The sequence below is a fragment of the Capricornis sumatraensis genome, chromosome 6 (genome assembly GCF_032405125.1).
Source record: "Capricornis sumatraensis isolate serow.1 chromosome 6, serow.2, whole genome shotgun sequence".
In the NCBI taxonomy this organism is placed as follows: domain Eukaryota; kingdom Metazoa; phylum Chordata; class Mammalia; order Artiodactyla; family Bovidae; genus Capricornis; species Capricornis sumatraensis.
In genome coordinates, this window is record NC_091074.1 from 114930130 (window position 1) to 114949020 (window position 18891).

General features: G+C 45.3%; 1 protein-coding gene across 3 annotated transcripts in view; it reads right to left on the reverse strand.

The window, feature by feature from the left end:
- ASTN2 (astrotactin 2) overlaps positions 1–18891 on the reverse strand; it is a 1028625-nt gene that overhangs the window by 405799 nt on the left and 603935 nt on the right. For all 3 annotated transcript variants that reach the window (XM_068974208.1, XM_068974207.1, XM_068974206.1), the window contains one exon: positions 9756–9906. In XM_068974208.1, the coding sequence (XP_068830309.1) occupies positions 9756–9906 (151 nt within the window). The remainder of the gene's footprint in view (positions 1–9755; positions 9907–18891) is intronic.

The following is an 18891-nucleotide window of genomic DNA, read 5'->3' on the forward strand; positions in this document are numbered from 1 at the left end:
TATTTAACTTTGCTTTACTATGCCATCTGGGATATATATATACATATATGTCTGAGTAGAGATCCCTGTGCTATACAGTAGATCTTTGTTATCTTTTTATATATATAGTTGTGTGTATACATTAAGCCCAAACTCCTAATTTAGCCTTCCCACATACCTTTTCCCTTTGATAACCAAAAGTTTGTTTTCTAAGTCTGAGTCTGTTTCTATTTTGTAAATAAGTTCATTTGTATCATTTTTTTAATATCCCATATATAAATGATACCATATGATATTTGTCTTTCTTTGTCTGACCTACTTCACTCAGTATGACAAACTCTAGCTCCATCCAAATTGCTGCACATTAAGATTGTTACACAATAGCAGAAAATTGTAACAATGAAGATGAGCTATAGGCTGACATTTATAAAGGGGCTGAGGAGGATACATTTTGTCTGGGGTTGACTCCAATAAAAGTTCCCTTCTGGAGCTGAGAAAACGAGGATAACACAAGGGAAGAGCAGGCGTGAAATGCTTCAGGGGGCAGCAGCTATTCAGAGATGGTGGGAACGTCCTCCACAGGATATCATGATTAAGTGCTTACAGTTTCTCTGGTTTTGCCCTCTATCTTGATTAAAATTTTACAATGTTTATGCTGCCACACAGAATAAATGGAACCATAGCTTACTTTTCAAACTGCGTCTTGCTGACATCATTCTGTTTGTCACATTTAGCCCACTTCTAATAGATAACATTTTTCTCCCCACTCTTTAGCACACTGAAGAAGAACACAGTATTCCCTCCCTCCCTCTTCTGATGCTTCATTTTTTCATTGCTACTTTCTCCATCCCTGGTCAAGAGGTGAAGACCTCCTTGGAAATAACTGAAACTCAAAATAACAGGATAATTTTTTATATATCATCTCTGGGATTAGCCTCCCTTCCCATATTATTATTCATCTGCATTAGTGTTCTATTGATGGTATAATTACCATGACTTGGCAGTTTATAAAACACAGATTTATAGATAATAAATTGCAGTTCTATAGGCCAGAAGTACAAAAAAAAAAAAAAAGGTCACTGGGTTAAATTCAAGGTCTCAACAAGGCTACATTCCTTTTCTAGATTAGGTGGCAGGTGAGGGGGAGTCCACTTCCTTGCCTCATCCAACTTCAGAGACTTTCCTTAACTTCTAACCCCTTCCTCCACCTCAAGGGACATGCATCCGAGCAAACTCTGGGAGACAATGAAGGACAGGGGAACCTGGCATGCTGCGGTCCAGGGCACCATAGAGTCGGACATGACTTAGCGACTGAATACCAGCAACAAGTCTCTTCCTACATCTTCAAAGCCGGTAATGCTCCCTCCATCTCTCTGCTGCCTTCTTCTTCCACATTTAAGGACACTGATTATATTGGGCTTGTCCTAATAACCCCAAATAGTCAGTCCCTCTCTTCAAAATTTAGCTAATTAGCAACTAATCTCATAAGTGAATGCAATTCTCCTCTGTCATATAAGATAACATATTCACAGGATCTGGGTAGTAGAAAGCAGGCATCCTTCTGCCTTCGACACATCCTATGAAAGTGAAAGTGGCTCGGTCGTGTCCAACTCTTCGTGACCCTATGGACTATACAGTCCATGGAATTCTCCAGGCCAGAATACTGGAGTGGGTAGCCTTTCCCTTCTCCAGGGGATCTTCCCAACCCAGGGATCAAACCAGGGTCTCTTGCATTGCAGGCTGATTCTTTACCAGCTGAGCCACAAGGGAAGCCGAAGAATATTGGAGTGGGTAGCCTATCCCTTCTCTAGTGAATCTTCCTGACCCTGGAATTGAACCGGGGTCTCCTGCATTGCAGGTGGAATCTTTACTTACCGAGCTATAAGGGAAGCCCCCCAACATCCTATGACCCTTCCCAATTTGGCAGCTGCACACCTAAGGACTACATTATCCCAGAAGAAGATGAGCACAGCAGAACCAGAATGCCAAGCAAGAGAAAGCATTATTTTTCTAATATGTACTTCAGAAATTAAGGTCTAACTAGAATATATAAATAAAATAAGCAGAAGAATCTATAATCTCTTAGAGAAGTGGCCTCCCTTCTAGCCATAAAGACTATTTGAGGTGGGAGAAGAGAGGAATGTAGACAGCATATTAAAAAAGTAAAGACATCACTTTGCTGGCAAAGATGCGTATAGTCAAAGCTATGGTTGTTCAAGCAGTGTAGGGATGTGAGAGTTGAACTATAAATTAGACTGAGTGCCAAAAATTTGATGCTTTTGGTGCTAGAGAAGACTCTTGAGAGTCCCTTGGACTGCAAGGAGATCAAACCAGTCAACCCTAAAGGAAATCAATCATGAATGTTCATGGGAAGAACTGATGCTGAAGCTGAAGCTCCAATACTTGGGTCACCTGATGCAAAGAGTCGACTCATTGAAAAAGACCCATGGGAAAGATTGAAGGCAGGAGGAAAAGGGGGGCAAAAGAGGATGAGGTGGTTGGATGGAATCATCAACCCGGTGGACATGAATTTGAGCAAACTCTGGAAGATAGTGAAGGACAAGGAAGCCTGGTGTGCCGCAATCCATGGGGTCACAAAGAACAGGATATGACTTAGCAATTGAACAACAACAAAGAGGGGAATGTTGGGTATTAAACAGGAGGATCTTGCAAAAGGGACCCTGTGCTTTGCTCTCGCCAGGCTAATGACACGAGAGGCTGGAGAGGATGTGGGCTGTAGAAAGTCAGGTGGGTCTGAGAGGCATAAAGGCAAAGGCGCCTGTGTCTCATGTGCCAGTGTCTGGTGGATGGTAAATACGGTTGCATGTTCTTCCTGGCATAAAATCTGCCATCTACAAAGGCCTTCATGGTCTGTCTGGATCAAGGTATCTTCAGCCAGCTTCAGACTCTGAGGTCCGCGGGGGGGGGGGGGGGGGGTGGGGGGTGGGCAGAAGAGCTACTGGACGTCCCTCACACCCTCAGTAGGCAGTGGAATGTCTCCGATGCTTGGCACCAACTGACCTCAAATGCTGAGTGGCGGAGATGGAGAGAACATGCCAGCAGATACCAGGATGGGCCATACACCTATAAACTGGGTGGAACAGGGAAGTCCTGCTGTAGGTCAGAAAGGAAGGAGAGTGATGGAGAAGGGCCAGATGAGACAGCGGGGACTAGAATGGAGTTAGTCCAGCATCAAGCATCCCTTCACGGCCATGCCTTGGAAGTGCATCAGCCGCCTTGAACTGAGATGTTCAGAAGTGAGACACAGAACATCTAAACTGCCTAGAACGAAGTTTCCGCTGCCATTGGGCAGACCAGCAAATAAATAAAATCCAGTTGTAGGACCATTATAGAAAATTAAAGACACAGTGCTCCTGTGGTCTGTATTCTCAAAGCTATGGTTTTTCCAGTAGTCATGTACGGATGTGAGAGTTAGACCAGAAAGAAGGCTGAGCACCAAAGAAGTGATGCTTTTGAACTGTGGTGCTGGAGAAGACTCTTAATACATCAGTAATAGTGGCCTCCTCATCTCACACAGAAATGGTACTCTGTAAATCTCAGATCATTTCCAGTTACATTCTTTGATTTTTCAGAAAACCTACGAGTTCAAGAGCTATTGTTCCTTTTGAAAAACTTAACAACTGAAAGCTAATCACAGATTCTAAAACTTGAAACTGACCAAGTCAGGGCTTAACCCACTTCACCCAGGCCAGTCTTCTCTCCAAGGTCCAAGGTCTCTCCATCTCTTCTCAGCCACAGGGAAGCAACCCAGTTTTGGGGTCTCCATCCTGCCACCTTGTGGTAAAACCTTGGAATGTCACTCTGCTTCTCGCACGTGAGCAACAGGCCCGTGAGGTCTGTTGTGAAGATGAATGAGTCATCGGATGTAGACATGCCTTGAGAACACTACAGTGTTCTAAAAATATAAGATATTATTTGTTTTTGCCAGAATAAGTTTCTTAGAAGATGGGCTACAATAAAAATTTACCTTTCCCAGCATTATGGAGCGTCTACAGAGAAATGAGAGATTTTTAATTTCGGTGTACCAGTGGGTATTTCCCTGTCTGTTCTGAAGTCATGAAGAAGAGCTTGCCTTCCATCCGTTGAGCTCTGAAGTTGCAGCTTTAACCTTAGATCCTTAATCTATAGAGGAAGGTCACTGACAACCTCATCAGACTGTTGAAATTTCTCTTAAGCTCCAGGGAATGGATGTTCTTTCTCAGTCTCCTCTTACTTGTCCAGTTTGCATTAATGAGAGGGGAAAAGAGATAGTTCCTGCCTGCAGATACAGATACACACAGACACACACAGAGATCTCTGCATTTATGAGGTTTCATTCCTTAGGGACATCGATCCTCAAGAAGGAGCTTAATTATTTCAGGAAAGAGAATTGATGAAAAAAGGAGAGACAGCTTAATCCTTTCAGAGAGATCAGACTCATGTTTTGGAGACAACATGGATCATTTAGAACATGTTTTTTAATTTTTTTATCCACTGACCAGCTCTAGTTCACTTCCTCAGTCGAGTCTGATTCTCTGTGACACCATGAACTGCAGCACGCCAGGCCTCCCTGTCCATTAGTAACTCCCGGAGTCTACCCAAACCCATGTCCATTGAGTCGATGATGCCATCCAGCCATCTCATCCTCGGTCGTCCCCTTCTCCTCCTGCCTTTAATCTTTCCCAGCATCAGGGTCTTTTCAAATGATTCAGTTCTTCACATCAGGTGGTCAAAGGATTGCAGTTTCAGCTTCAACATCAGTCCTTCCAATGAACACCCAGGACTCATAATATCCTTTAGGATGGATTGGTTGGATTTCCTTGCAGTCCAAGGGACTCTCAAGAGTCTTCTTCAACACCATAGTTCAAAAGCATCAATTCTTCTGCACTCAGCTTTTTTTTATAGTTCAACTCTCACATCCATACATGACTACTGAAAAAACTATAGCCTTGACTAGATGGACCATTGTTGGCAAAGTAATGTCTCTGCTTTTAAATATGCTATCTAGGTTGGTCATAACTTTCCTTCCAAGGAGTAAGCATCTTTTAATTTCATGGCTGCAGTCACCATCTGCAGTGATTTTGGAGTCCCCCCCACCCCACACACGCAAAAAATAAAGTCAGCAACTGTTTCCATGTTTCCCCATCTATTTCCCATGAAGTGGTGGGACCGGATGCCATGATCTTCATTTTCTGAATGTTAAGCATTAAGCCAACTTTTTCGCTCTCCTGTTTCACTTTCATCAAGAGGCTCTTTAGTTCCTCTTCACTTTCTGCCATAAGGGTGGTGTCATCTGTATATCTGAGGTTATTGATATTTCTCCTGGCAATCTTGATTCCAGTTTGTGCTTCATCCAGCCAAGCATTTTGCATGATGTACTCTGCATGTAAGTTAAATAAGCAGGGTGACAATATACAGCCTTGACGTACTCCTTTTCCTATTTGGAAACAGTCTGTTGTTCCATGTCCAGTTCTAACTGTTGCTTCTTGACCTGCATACAGATTTCTCAAGAGGCTGGTCAGATGGTCTGGTATTTCCACATCTTTCAGAATTTTCCATATTTTATTGTGATCCACACAGTCAAAGGCTTTGGCATAGTCAATAAAGCAGAAATAGATGTTTTTCTGGAACTCTCTTGCTTTTTCCATGATCCAGCGGATGCTGGCAATTTGATCTCTGGTTCCTCTGCCTTTTCTCAAACCAGCTTGAACATCTGGTTTTAGAAAGTTCACGGTTCATGCATTGTTAAAGGCTGGCTTGGAGAATTTTGAGCATTACTTTACTAGCGTGTGAGATGAGTGCAATTGTGCGGTAGTTTGAGCATTCTTTGGCATGGCCTTTCTTTGGGATTGGAATGAAAACTGACCTTTTCCAGTCCTGTGGCCACTGCTGAGTTTTCCAAATTTGCTGGCATATTGAGTGCAGCACTTTCACAGCATCATCTTTCAGGATTTGAAACAGCTCAACTGGAATTCCATCACCTCCACTAGCTTTGCTCGTAGTGATGCTTTCTAAGGCCCACTTGACTCCACATTCCAGGCTGTCTGGCTCTAGTGAGTGATCACACCATAGTGATTATCTGGGTTGTGAAGATCTTTTCTATACAGTTCTTCCATGTATTCTTGCCACTTCTTCTTAATATCTTCTGCTTCTGTTAGGTCCATACCATTTCTGTCCTTTGTAGAGCCCATCTTTGCATAAAATGTTCCCTTGGTATCTCTAATTTTCTTGAAGAGATCTCTAATCTTTCCCATTCTGTTGTTTTCCTCTATTTCTTTGCACTGATCGCTGAGGAAGCCTTTCTTATCTCTCCTTGCTATTCTTTGGAACTCTGCATTCAAATGGGTATATCTTTCCTTTCTTCCTTTGCTTTTTGCCTCTCTTCTTTTCACAGCCATTTGTAAGGCCTCCTCAGACAGCCATTTTGCTTTTTTGCGTTTCTTTTTTTGGGGGATGGTCTTGATCCCTGTCTCTTGTACAATGTCATGAACCTTGCCATTGTCAAGAACAATGCCATAGTTTTTCAGGCATTCTTTCTATAAGATCTAGTCCCTTCAAACTATTTCTGACTTCCACTGTATAATCGTAAGGGATTTGATTTCGGTCATACCTGAAGAGTCTAGTGGTTTTCCCTACTTTCTTCATTTAAGTCTGAATTTGGCAATAAGGAGTTCATGATCTGATTTCAATAAGGAGTTCGTGATCTGCTCTAAGACTTGGGCAAACACTCCTCTCTCTCTCACCGGGCTTCAATCTTCCAACATGCAGCATGGAGGGCTGGTTTGCAAATACTCTGATGTGGACAGCCGCTTGTGCACACCCACCCGGCATCCACACGCTCTCTTCCTGTTGCTAGCTTCCTACTTTTCCTTGAGAGTCTATGCCTTCCCTCAGCTCACTACCACAGAGTTTAGATGCAGACGCCTCTGACGCACATCCCAGGTTCTGGGCTGAGTCTAGCCCTTCCAGCCACAGTGACTGGTACAGGGATGGGCATGAAAAACAAGCTGATCCAATCAGATGGAATTCTGTGACCTTAGTTGGAGGGACTAGGAAAGAAATTGTGGTACTGGAGAAGGTTCTTGGACTGCAAGGAGATCAAACTAGTCACTCCTAAAGGAGATGAACCCTGAGTATTCACTGGAAGGACTGATGCTGAACCTGAGCACCAATCCTCTGGGCACCGGATGTGAAGATCCAATTCACTGGAAAAGGCCATGATGCTGGGAAAGACTGAAGGTGAAAAGAGAAAAGCCGAGCAGCGGATGAGATGGTTGGACAGCATCATCCACTCAATGGACAGGAACTTGACCAAACTCTCAAGCTGGCTTAAGGCAGGCCTGGTACGCTGTGGTCCATGGGGTCTCAGGAGTTGGACATGACCTAGTGACTAAACAGCAAGAACAGGAGGAAAGAGATGCTGGCGTCCTGCAGAACTCACTGCAGAGAAGGTGTGGCTGGCCGCAGAGTGGCGTGGTCCCAAGAGTAGAGCTGAGAGGAGAGGGATCCCAGGCACACTGTCTGAGCCCCTCAGTCCTATTGACTGGATTTCCATGTGAGTCAATACATTGCCTCTGTTTGCCTAAAGTAGTTTATATTGAGTTTTTATCACTTATAATTCTAAAAATTCTAATCAATAGAATCTCCATTGCCCATTGGCTTCTGAAGACCTCTTGATCTTTGAGTCTGCAATAGTTTTATTGCACTATCTCATCCTCTAGAAGCTTCTTTGTATGGGTTTCCTGGCCCTCATCTATCTCCCTAGAGGCTATGTAGGTGCCTTAAGAGCTGACTGTGTATTCCCTTGGTCTCTTTCAAAGAATCTAGTTCAGAGAGGGAATTTTCATCCGTGGTCTCATTCCTCCCTTCCTGCCCTCTTTCTTTCTTCTTATCTTCTGAGATGGATACTATTGGGGTGCTAAGCTGAATCAACAGATTCCCTGGATTCTACCTCAGCTTATTGGGATAGTTCAGATGGTAAAGAATCAGCCTGCAATGCGGGAGACCTGGGTTCGATCCCTGGGTTGGGAAGATCCTCTGGAGAAGGGAAAGGCTACCCACTCCAGTATTCTGGCCTGGAGAATTCCATGGACTGTATAGTCCATGGGGTCGCAAAGAGTCAGACACGACTGAGCGACTTTCACTTTCACTTTCAAAGTGAACAAAGCCAGTCTGGACTATAAATTATCATAGGTGATATAACCCATAGGAAAGGAAAGTGAAGTCCCTTAGTCATGTCCGACTCTTTGTGACCCCATGGACTGTAGCCTACCAGGCTCCTCTGTCCATGGGATTTTCCAGGCAATAGTACTGGAGTGGATTGCCTTTTCCTTCTCCAGCGGATCTCCCCGACCCAGGGATGGAATCCAGGTCTCCTGCATCGTAGACGACACTTTACCATCTGAACCACCAGGGAAGTCCGATATAACCCATAAACACACACAAAACCCGAAGCGGTTCTCACAATAGCAGGGTTATTTCTCCTTTGGGGAGAGAGGAAAGGCTTCCTAAAGGAGATGGATCTCAAAAGAAGTCCACTTGTTTGATACATTGTTAGGAGAGCAAGTCACTGAAGCGGAAAGAACGGCATGAGCAATGCGTCTGAGGCATTAAACAGGTAAGTGTATTCAGGAGCAACAACAAATCAGCTCCATTTGGTTCTAGTGTAGAAGGAAGTAAACTGATGGAGAGATTGGAGGGGGGGCCAGGCCAGGAAGGCAGTGAATGCCAGGCCAAGGCATTCAGCATGTAGGACGATGCTTCCCAAGTGAGCTTCTAAGGCACCCCCACCTCTCACACATACACAGTCTAACAGTGTTACAAATTCAGGCTCTGGGGACCTAACCCCCACTGTAGAATCAAAACTTCTAGTGTAACATTTCACCTTCTCGTGGACATTGTACCTGGAATGTGCATTTTAAACAAGCACCCTTGATCATTCCTATAAAACGGATCATCCAGTTTGGGACCAACCGTGACACTCACATAGCTTCTGCGCTTTTACCGCACGTTTCATACTAAAGCTCTGTGCAAACAAGGACACCATCCCCCTCCACGGCTTTGCCTCCCCCAGCCCCGGTCTCTTCCCAATGTACGTTGACTCATCATATGAAGCCAATTACAACACCACCTTCTCCAGGAAGCTTTCCTCACCGTTTAGATCTCACCTGCTACCTCTCTTCCGAACAGATGACATGTTCCCCACCGACTGCACAGAGACAGGACAGGCCCTGCCTCACTCCCAAATGGACTGTGAACTTACTGGAAGGCTAAATCCCAGCATCAATACACTGTGGAGGGCAAAGGCGGCAACTCATTCCCATTCTGAGCGCCTTTACACACGATCCTATCCAGAGGTGTTTTCCCGAGTTTTATAAACAGAACTCCTTAAGAGATGCTCACTGTTCACCGACTATGCCCTCAGACTCTTAATCCAAGTAAGAGCTTGCAGTGGTTTAGCAGCTTTTGTACCTGTGGGGTGGGGCAGGGGCAGGGCTGGGGTGTCGGTGAGCCAGAGGCCAGGGGCTCTCAAGGACCTACTGAATAGTGGGCACTAAAGCTCTAACAGCTCATTTCATTCTTCCGACACTTACAGGAGTTACATGTGATTGGGATCCCACCGTCCAGATGAGGAAACCAAGGACAGCAGCCTGATACACTGAAGGCCACAAAGGTAGGAGCTACGACCTTGACCAGCTGCCCTGTCACAGAAGAGGCCTCCCGCTAGCAGCCTTGGCACCCGGGCCAGCACCATGCTCATGCGCAAGGGCACTTACCACACACCCCGAGGAGTCCACCTGACGGTCAGACACGCACTTGAAGTTGCGAGTGCAGCCCCCATTGTTCCGAGAGCAGTCACGGACGGGCCCGAAGGAGGAGAGCAGGTCATTGATGGTTTCGAAGTATGTGGACAGCATCGCGTCCTCCCTTGGAGAGAAAGGGGTCTGTTAAATCTCAGAGACATCTGTATCACTGCGTTAAAACTAAGTTTAATGTGCATTACTTTTGAGATCACTATTCATCATATTTGTAATCGAGAAAATGATACAAACGCTTATTTAAAAAGAAAATAAGCAAAGAAAAACAAAAAGGAATAAATTCAATGTTTATACTGTCATATGACATGATGGTTGTTTAGTTTTGATAAAGTGAAGTAAAGTGAAGTCAAGTCACTCAGTCATGTCCGACTGTTTGCGACCCCATGGACTGGGGCCTACCAGGCTCCTCCCATGGGATTTTTTGGGCAAGAGTACTGGAGTGGGTTGCCATTTCCTTCTCCAGAGGATCTTCCCCACCCAGGGATCAAACCTGGGTCTCCCGCATTGTAAGCAGACGCTTTACCGTCTGAGCCACCAGGGAAGTCTCGTTTTGATAAAGAGGGATATATTTGGAACTTTTCACCGTTTATTTCAATAACCTTCATAATTTTCGAAAGTAGACATGCGATTTCCATTTTACCAATAAATGAACTGTGATGTGACTGAGAAAGGAGAGGTATTATTTACAATAGCCAAGACATGGAAGCAACCTAGGTTTCCATCAGCAGACGAATGACTAGAGTAGTCGCAGTATATACACAGGACGGAACCCCACTCAGTGATAAAAAGAAGGAAATAATGCCTTTTATAGTGACATGGATGGACCTAGAGATTGTCATGCCTAGAGAAGTAAGTCAAGCAGAGAAAGACAAATATTATCACATGATATCGCTTGTGGAATCTAAAAAAAATATGAAAATACAAACGAACTTATTTACAAAACAGAAACAAACTCACAGATGTGGACAATAAACTTATGGTTACCAAAGCGGAAAGCGGAGGTAGGGATAAATTCGGAGTACAAGATTAACAGATACACACTACGACATATAAAATAAATGGCCAGGATTTACTATAGTGTGTAGGGGACTATAATCATTACCATGTATTAATCTGTAATGGAAAATAATCTGAAAATATATATATATAACTGAATCACTTTGTGGTACTCCTGAAACTAACATAATATTGTAAATCAATTATAATTCAATTTAAAAAAGAAGAAAAAGAAAGGTGAAGTGCTTTGCTGATGGCCACCAGCCTCCAATATGGCAAAATTAAAGTCTGTGCCAAGCTCCATCTGAGTACACAGAGGAAGTTCTTCCCTCTACACAATTCTTAACTTGCATTATACATGTTTCTACAGATTCCAGATATTCCCAGAGCAACTCCCTAAAATGGGCACGTTCCTAGTATTCCAACTTTGCAGAGATAAATTGAAACTATGGGAGGTGTGGCACTCACCCCAAATTACACAGCCTATAAAAAGCAAAGCCAAGACACAGACACAGAAGTCTCTGACCCTAGTACTGTAGACCTGTATTTTTCAGACTCTTGCCTACAAAACACCATCAACACCAGTAGCATCAGCTGTTGTGAAGATGAGAAGACTCTAGGCAACATGCATGAGTGAACCTCCCAAATGAGGTTTAGAATAAGACTAGGTACCATAATCCACGAATCTGCCAAAATTCTATGTGAGAAGAGATTAAAAAATGGAAGTTTCTAGATGCTGCTTTCTAGAAAAGGGCCCCCAAATAAGGAATATCCTAGCCCTGGCTGATCTATGATGCATTCATTAGGGTTAGGGTTAGGAGGAGGTTTTATTTGCAGGAGGTTTTATTAAGGGGTCACCACAGGCAGTAAAAAGAGGCACCGTATTCTTCCATGATGTATATCTCATGGAATTCAGAACTAAGAAAGAGGGGAGATGCCAGGGTACGCATGTGTTGTGCGAGGGGGCCAGTGAGCACCCCTAGTGATGTCTCTGGGCCACACCCTTCACCCTTTCTCCCAACCTTCCTCTCCTCAGGCTTGAGCTCCAGGTTTCAGTCTCCCAGCTTCTTCCCTGACTCCAACCTTATCCCCTTCTGTTCCATCTTTCATCCTGACTGCCAGTGAACCTGGTAAATTCCAGCTCTACCTAGATACCCCATGGATCAAGAGGTCTCCATTATTTACAGAAGAAAATCTAAATTAGTTTCATTGGCATTCAACGTCCTTCATAATTGCGTTCCTGCCTACCTGTCTGGATACATTTCACTTTGCCCTCAGAGTCTCCATTCCATGGCCACAGCTTCCTTCTCATTCCCTAAACACACAATCTGAGGCCAGGTTCCCCGAAAACAGACCCTGAAACAGAGTGCTGCTTACAGGAGGGTTCTTGAGGAGCACTCTTGGGATACAGGAAGCCAGCAAGGCAAATGGGCAGGGGGGAGGCTGTCCTGCCATGTGGTTGAGGCCACATGGATCTGCAGCCTCAGGTGGTCCTGAAGGGAGCTCTGAAGCTCCAGTGGCCCTTTAAAGATGCCCTGAAAGGAGGCAAGAGACCCAGGCCTCTGCATTACCACATCACTGGCTGCCACGTGGACGCGGTGTCCTTGGAAGAGGCAGCTCCTTGCGGCTGAGGTGATGCCCAGTGAGAGACAGAGATGTGAGTTTCGACCACATCCCAGAGGATGCGTGGGTGAGCCCTGCAGAGGGGCTCTGAGTGCAGGGTGTGCTGTTACCTTCCTGAATCCTCGACCACGCTCTGCTGCCTGGGATGCTCAGCTCCAACATTTCTCCCTCACAGAATCCTAAGAACCCTTGAAACCATTTGAATCCATTCATCCATTCATCCATCCTTACATTATACATGTTTACTGAGTGCTTACTATGTACCGGGGACCATTCTAGGTGCTAGGATTCCAGCAGTGACACTGTGCAAAGTCCTCACGTCCAGTGAGCTCACCTGACCTCCTTTGTGAAACCTTCTCTACATCCCACAAACAGAACCGATTCCTTTTCGCTTTGAGTCCATTGTTTAAATCTATTATTTTATTGATCTTCATCACTAACTCCATAGCTTCCCAAAGAGACTGTAAGCTTCTTGAGTGAAAGGCCCAAGGCTTAGTCATCCCTCTTTATTTTTTTTTTAATGTTTTATTTTATATTGGAGTACAGCTGGGCTTCCCTTGTGGCTCAGCTGGTAAAGAATCCGCCCGCAATGTGGGAGACCTGGGTTCGATCTCTCGGTTGGGAAGATCCCCTGGAGAAGGGAAAGGCTACCCACCCACCCCAGTATTCTAGCCTGGAAAATTCCGCAAAGAGTTCAACACAACTGAGTGACACAGCTGATTAACGAGGCTGTGATAGCTTCACGTGGCCAGCAAAGGGACTCAGGCGTACACATACATTATTCATTCTCTCCACAAACTACTCCCCAATCCAGGCTGCACATTGTTATATTTTAAATGGATAACCAACAAGGATGTGCTGTATAGCACAAAAGCACAAATAACTCTCATCAGTGATATGGACTCACTCCTCTTTAGCCCCCAGCACACACAGCCTGGTAAGAACTTGTGCTCAGTAGATGTTTTGCAAAGGAAACAAAGAAACTACCCAAAGGCATGGATACAACCACCACAAATCAGTAGTTTTATCAAGATTATGTCCAAAAAAGACACTCCCCTGCCTAACCCCAACTCTGGGTTCCCACCTTAAATTCCTCATGCTCAGGGCTACAGTCGAGAGCCAAAGAAGAAAAAGCAAGGAGGAGAGCCACCAGCTTATCTATCACTTCCTAACTTTGTACAGAGTGAGGTCAAGGTGGCAGGCGGATGGAGGGAGGCAATGAACAGTCCCTGAACTCACGCTGTTGGGAGACTCCTACTTCTGAATCACAGAAAGAGTTGGGAATCCCGGAAAGACATTCAGATCAGTTCAGTCACTCAGTCATGTCCGACTCTTTGCGACCCCATGAATCGCAGCATGCCAGGCCTCCCTGTCCATCACCATCTCCCGGAGTTCACTCAGACTCACGTCCATCAAGTCTGAGATGCCATCTAGCCATCTCATCCTCAGTCGTCCCCTTCTCCTCCTGCCCCCAATCCCTCCCAGCATCAGAGTCTTTTCCAATGAGTCAGCTCTTCGCATGAGGTGGCCAGAGTACTGGAGTTTCAGCTTTAGCATCATTCCTTCCAAAGAAATCCCAGGGTAGATCTCCTTCAGAATGGACTAGTTGGATCTCCTTGCAGTCCAAGGGACTCTTAAGAGTCTTCTCCAACACCACAGTTCAAAAGCATCAATTCTTCGGTGCTCAGCCTTCTTCACAGTCCAACTATCACATCCATACATGACCACAGGAAAAACCATAGCCTTGACTAGACGGACCTTAGTTGGCAAAGTAATGTCTCTGCTTTTGAATATGCTATCTAGGTTGGTCATAACTTTCCTTCCAAGGAGTAAGCGTCTTTTAATTTCTTGGCTCTCGTCACCATCTGCAGTGATCTTGGAGCCCCCAAAAATAAAGTCTGACACTGTTTCTACTGTTTCCCCATCTATTTCCCATGAAGTGATGGGACCAGATGCCATGATCTTCATTTTCTGAATGTTGAGCTTTAAGCCAACTTTTTCACTCTCCTCTTTCACTTTCATCAAGAGGCTCTTTAGTTCCTCTTCACTTTCTGCCATAAGGGTGGTGTCATCTGCATATCTGAGGTTATTGATATTTCTCCCGGCAATCTTGATTCCAGCTTGTGCTTCTTCCAGTCCAGTGCTTCTCATGATGTACTCTGCATAGAAGTTAAATAAGCAGAGTGACAATAATCACCCTTGATGTACTCCTGTTCCAGTTTGGAATCAGTCTGTTGTTCCATGTCCAGTTCTAACTATTGCTTCTTGACCTGCATACAGATTTCTCAAGAGGCAGGTCAGGTGGTCTGGTAGTCCCATCTCTTTCAGAATTGTCCACAGTTTATTGTGATCCACACAGTCAAAGGCTTTGGCATAGTCAATAAAGCAGAAATAGATGTTTTTCTCGAACTCTCTTGCTTTTTCCATGATCCAGCAGATGTTGGCAATTTGATCTCTGGTTCCTCTGCCTTTTCTAAAACCAGCTTGAACATCAAGGAGTTCACGGTTCACATATTGCTGAAGCTTGGCTTGGAGAATTTTGAGCATTACTTTACTAGCATGTGAGATGAGTGCAATTGTGCGGTAGTTTGAGCATTCTTTGGCATTGCCTTTCTTTGAAATTGCAATGAAAACTGACCTTTTCCAGTCCTGTGGCCACTGCTGAGTTTTCCAAGTTTGCTGGCATATTGAATGCAGCACTTTCACAGCATCATCTTTCAGGATTTGAAACAGCTCAACTGGAATTCCATCACCTCCACTAGCTTTGTTCATAGTGATTCTTTCTAAGGCCCACTTGACTTCACATTCCAAGATGTCTGGCTCTAGATTAGTGATCACATCATCATGATTATCCGGGTCGTGAAGATCTTTTTTGTACAGTTCTTCCATGTATTCTTGCCACTTCTTCTTAATATCTTCTGCTTCTGTTAGGTCCATACCATTTCTGTCCTTTATCGAGCCCATCTTTGCATGACACATTCCCTTGGTATCTCTAATTTTCTTGAAGAGATCTCTAGTCTTTCCCATTCTGTTGTTTTCCTCTATTTCTTTGCATTGATCCATGAAGAAGGCTTTCTTATCTCTTCTTGCTATTCTTTGGAACTCTGCATTCAGATGCTTATATCTTTCCTTTTCTCCTTTGCTTTTCTCCAAGGTAAGGAGCAGCGGCTGTGCTTTGCTGGAGCAGCCGTGAAGAGATACCCCACGCCCAAGGTAAGAGAAACCCAAGTAAGATGGTAGGTGTTGCAAGAGGGCATCAGAGGGCAAACACACTGAAACCATACTCACAGAAAACTAGTCAATCTAATCACACTAGGACCACAGCCTTGTCTAACTTAATGAAACCAAGCCATGTCTGTGGGGCAACCCAAGACCAGTGGGTCATGGTGGAGAGGTCTGACAGAATGTGGTCCACTGGAGAAGAGAATGGCAAGCCACTTCAGTATTCTTGCCTTGAGAACCCCTTGAACAGTATGAAAAGGCAAAATGATAGGATACCAAAAGAGGAACTCTCCAGGTCATTAGGTACCCAATATGCTACTGGAGATCAGTGGAGAAATAACTCCAGAAAGAATGAAGGGATGGAGCCAAAGCAAAAACAATATCCAGTTGTGGATGTGACTGGTGATAGAAGCAAGATCCGATGCTGTAAAGAGCAATATTGCCTAGGAAAGACTTTAAGGGTATTAAAATATTAATATCCTTTGAGGGGGAAGAATGATGCTATGTGAGAGGAGGAGATAGACAGAGGGAGACAATTTGAGAAAGTGTGAGAGCAAGAAAGAGACAAACATGCAGAGAATCTGCTAGAAAGAAGGAAGAGAGGCTGAGAGACAGAGATACAGTCATCCAGAGGGGGACGGGTGCCTGGCTGGACGGATGAACAGAGGAGTACCACGGAGAGAGAGCTTAAGAGAGGAAGCTGGAGGCAGGGGGTGTGTGTAAAGAAAGACAAAGCGCAGAGCTAGATTAGGAGAAAGAAACAGATTCAAAAAGGAGACGATATCAAGGCGCGCAGAATAAATGTCCATGTGTACTGAGATGCAGAGGCGGAGGGGAGGAGAGAAGAGGGAGGGATGGGGAGAGGGGAAGGGATAGGGAAAGGAGACAGACAGGAAGAGAGAGGATGAAAGGGAAGAAAAAGACACTGCCTGAGTGGGAAGACCACACGCAGAGACACGGAGAGCAGAGACAGAAGGACCGCGAGAAACAAAGGGAGAGACGAGAAAAACCAGCAAAAACTGTCACCTTCCAGGGGAGCCTGGCGACAGCTCAGGCTATACACATAAGGAGGCTGTGCGCTTTTGCAGGGTTGATTCTGCATAAACATCAGTTACACCCGGGGAACATTATTTAAAACACAAATCCCCGACACAGGGGCTGTTACTGAATTGAGAACAGCAATCATGTCAGGCTGGGAAAATGAAGTATCTGGGCACAAGTGACAGAGGGAGCCGGGGCAGACGCTGGCATTTTCCTAAGTCAGGACCCAACTCCTCATCCCAGATGCTGAGTGCAGGGGCTGGGTCTGATGGAGCACAGAGCTGCCCCACTAGCAGGGCATAGAGGGATGGAGCGTTTAGCCCTGGAGGTGGAGGTGGACTGCGGTGACAGGGGCAACTGGGGAGAGCCCCGGCTTTGCCAGAGATCGCCAGCCTCATGCACGCCATCTCCCTCCACTATCATTTCCTGAGCACCGTGCTAGGTTCTTTCAGCACTGACTCCAGAGCCCGAATGTATACATTTTACTCTGCCCGTGCAGCCCTAGAAACCAGCTATTGGGGAGAGGCGGGACTTGTCCCGGGTCACATGGAGGTGAGGCGGTGAGGTCAGGGTCTGCGTGCGAGTCTGCCTGAAGTCAGGTCCTAAGCTTTCTCCAGGCCATGGCTCAGCTTGTCCAACTTGCTCTGTGCCCATGGGCAAGTCAGAGCTCTCCTAACCACAAAGCTGGTAGAAATCTGTACCCACCCCTCTGGGCCTTACAGGAGGAAGAACTGGAAGGGCAGAGACTGAGCCAGCCACCTCCCAGCGCTGCCTGCTGACCTGTGTACATGCCACAGTAGCCTCGATCTGTACTGGAATAAAGGGGGAAACACCAGTGTCTTGGTTTCCTAGAGCAGTCGTAGCAAGTACTACAAAACAGGTGACTTAAAACAGTAGAAACGTGCGCTGTCATAGTTCTGGAGATTGGGTGTCCAAAATGAAGGTGTCTGAAGGGCCACACTTCCTCTCCAGGCTCTAGGGGAGACCCCTCTTGCCTTCATAGCTTCCTTCGCAGCTCCTGGCAACCCTTGGCATTCCTTCGCTGTGCCTGCATCACTCTCATCTCTGCCTCCATTGTCACTTGGCCTCTTCCTTGTGCCTGTGTCTTTTCCTCTCCTCACGGTGATACCATCCACTGGATTTACTGTCCACTCTGGTGGCGCTAATGGTAAAGAAACTGCCTGCAAATGCAGGAGACACAAAAGATGCGGGTTCGACCCCTGGGTCGGGAAGATCCTCTGGAGGAGGGCATGGCAACCCACTCCAGCATTCTGGCTTGGAGAATACCATGGACAGAGGAACCTGACGGGCTATAGTTCACAGGGTTGCAAAGAGCTGCCCATGAATAAAGTGACTTTGCATGCTGTGAGTGCACACACTAATCTATTATGACCTTATCTTAATTAAATCTGCAAAGACTCTATCTCCAGAAAAGTTCACATTCTGAGGTTCTGGGTGGACAAGAGTTTTGGGGGGACACTACTCAACCCACAGCTCACAGCTCACAGACATGTCCTCAAGCTGCGGAGGACAGCAGGACAGAGCCAAGACTATAATCCTGGCCTTTGGTCTTAACTCCAGTGCTACTGACACCATACCAGCCCTCCCAACTCCAGGCTCTGCATGTTACACTGTGGTATTTTCAAAGCCCGTGAAAGCTCAGAAAAAGGACCATGGTGAAGCCATTTCTCCTTCATTTGAGAGGAGAAAAGACCAACAATAATTAAGTACCTAACACAACCCAGGCAGAACAGAGACTGGCAAACTTCTCCATACAGAAATCCACAGTCAACCTCTTAGGCTTTACAAGCCATATGGCCTCTGTTCCAACTACTCAATTCTGCTTTTATAGTGCACAATCAGCCATAGAAAATATGTAACGATGATATGCAAAATGCAATGAATGAGCATGGCTATGTTTCAATCAAACTGTATTTACAAAAAGACACAGTAGGCTGAACCACCATTTCCTGTTTCACATGGGAAAACCTGCAGGTCGGTTGGAGTCAGGGTTTGAACCAAGGTATGTCCAACTCCAGAACCCACATTCCTTCTCCTACATGAAGTTTCTTCTGCACCTCACTCTTCTCATCTGTAAAATAGGAATCTTTCTAGCTCCCAACCATGTAGGATTATTGTGGGAATGATGCAATGAGAGGGTGCATAGGACCATGTTTCCTAAACTCTAAAATCCAGTGCAAATCTATTTACT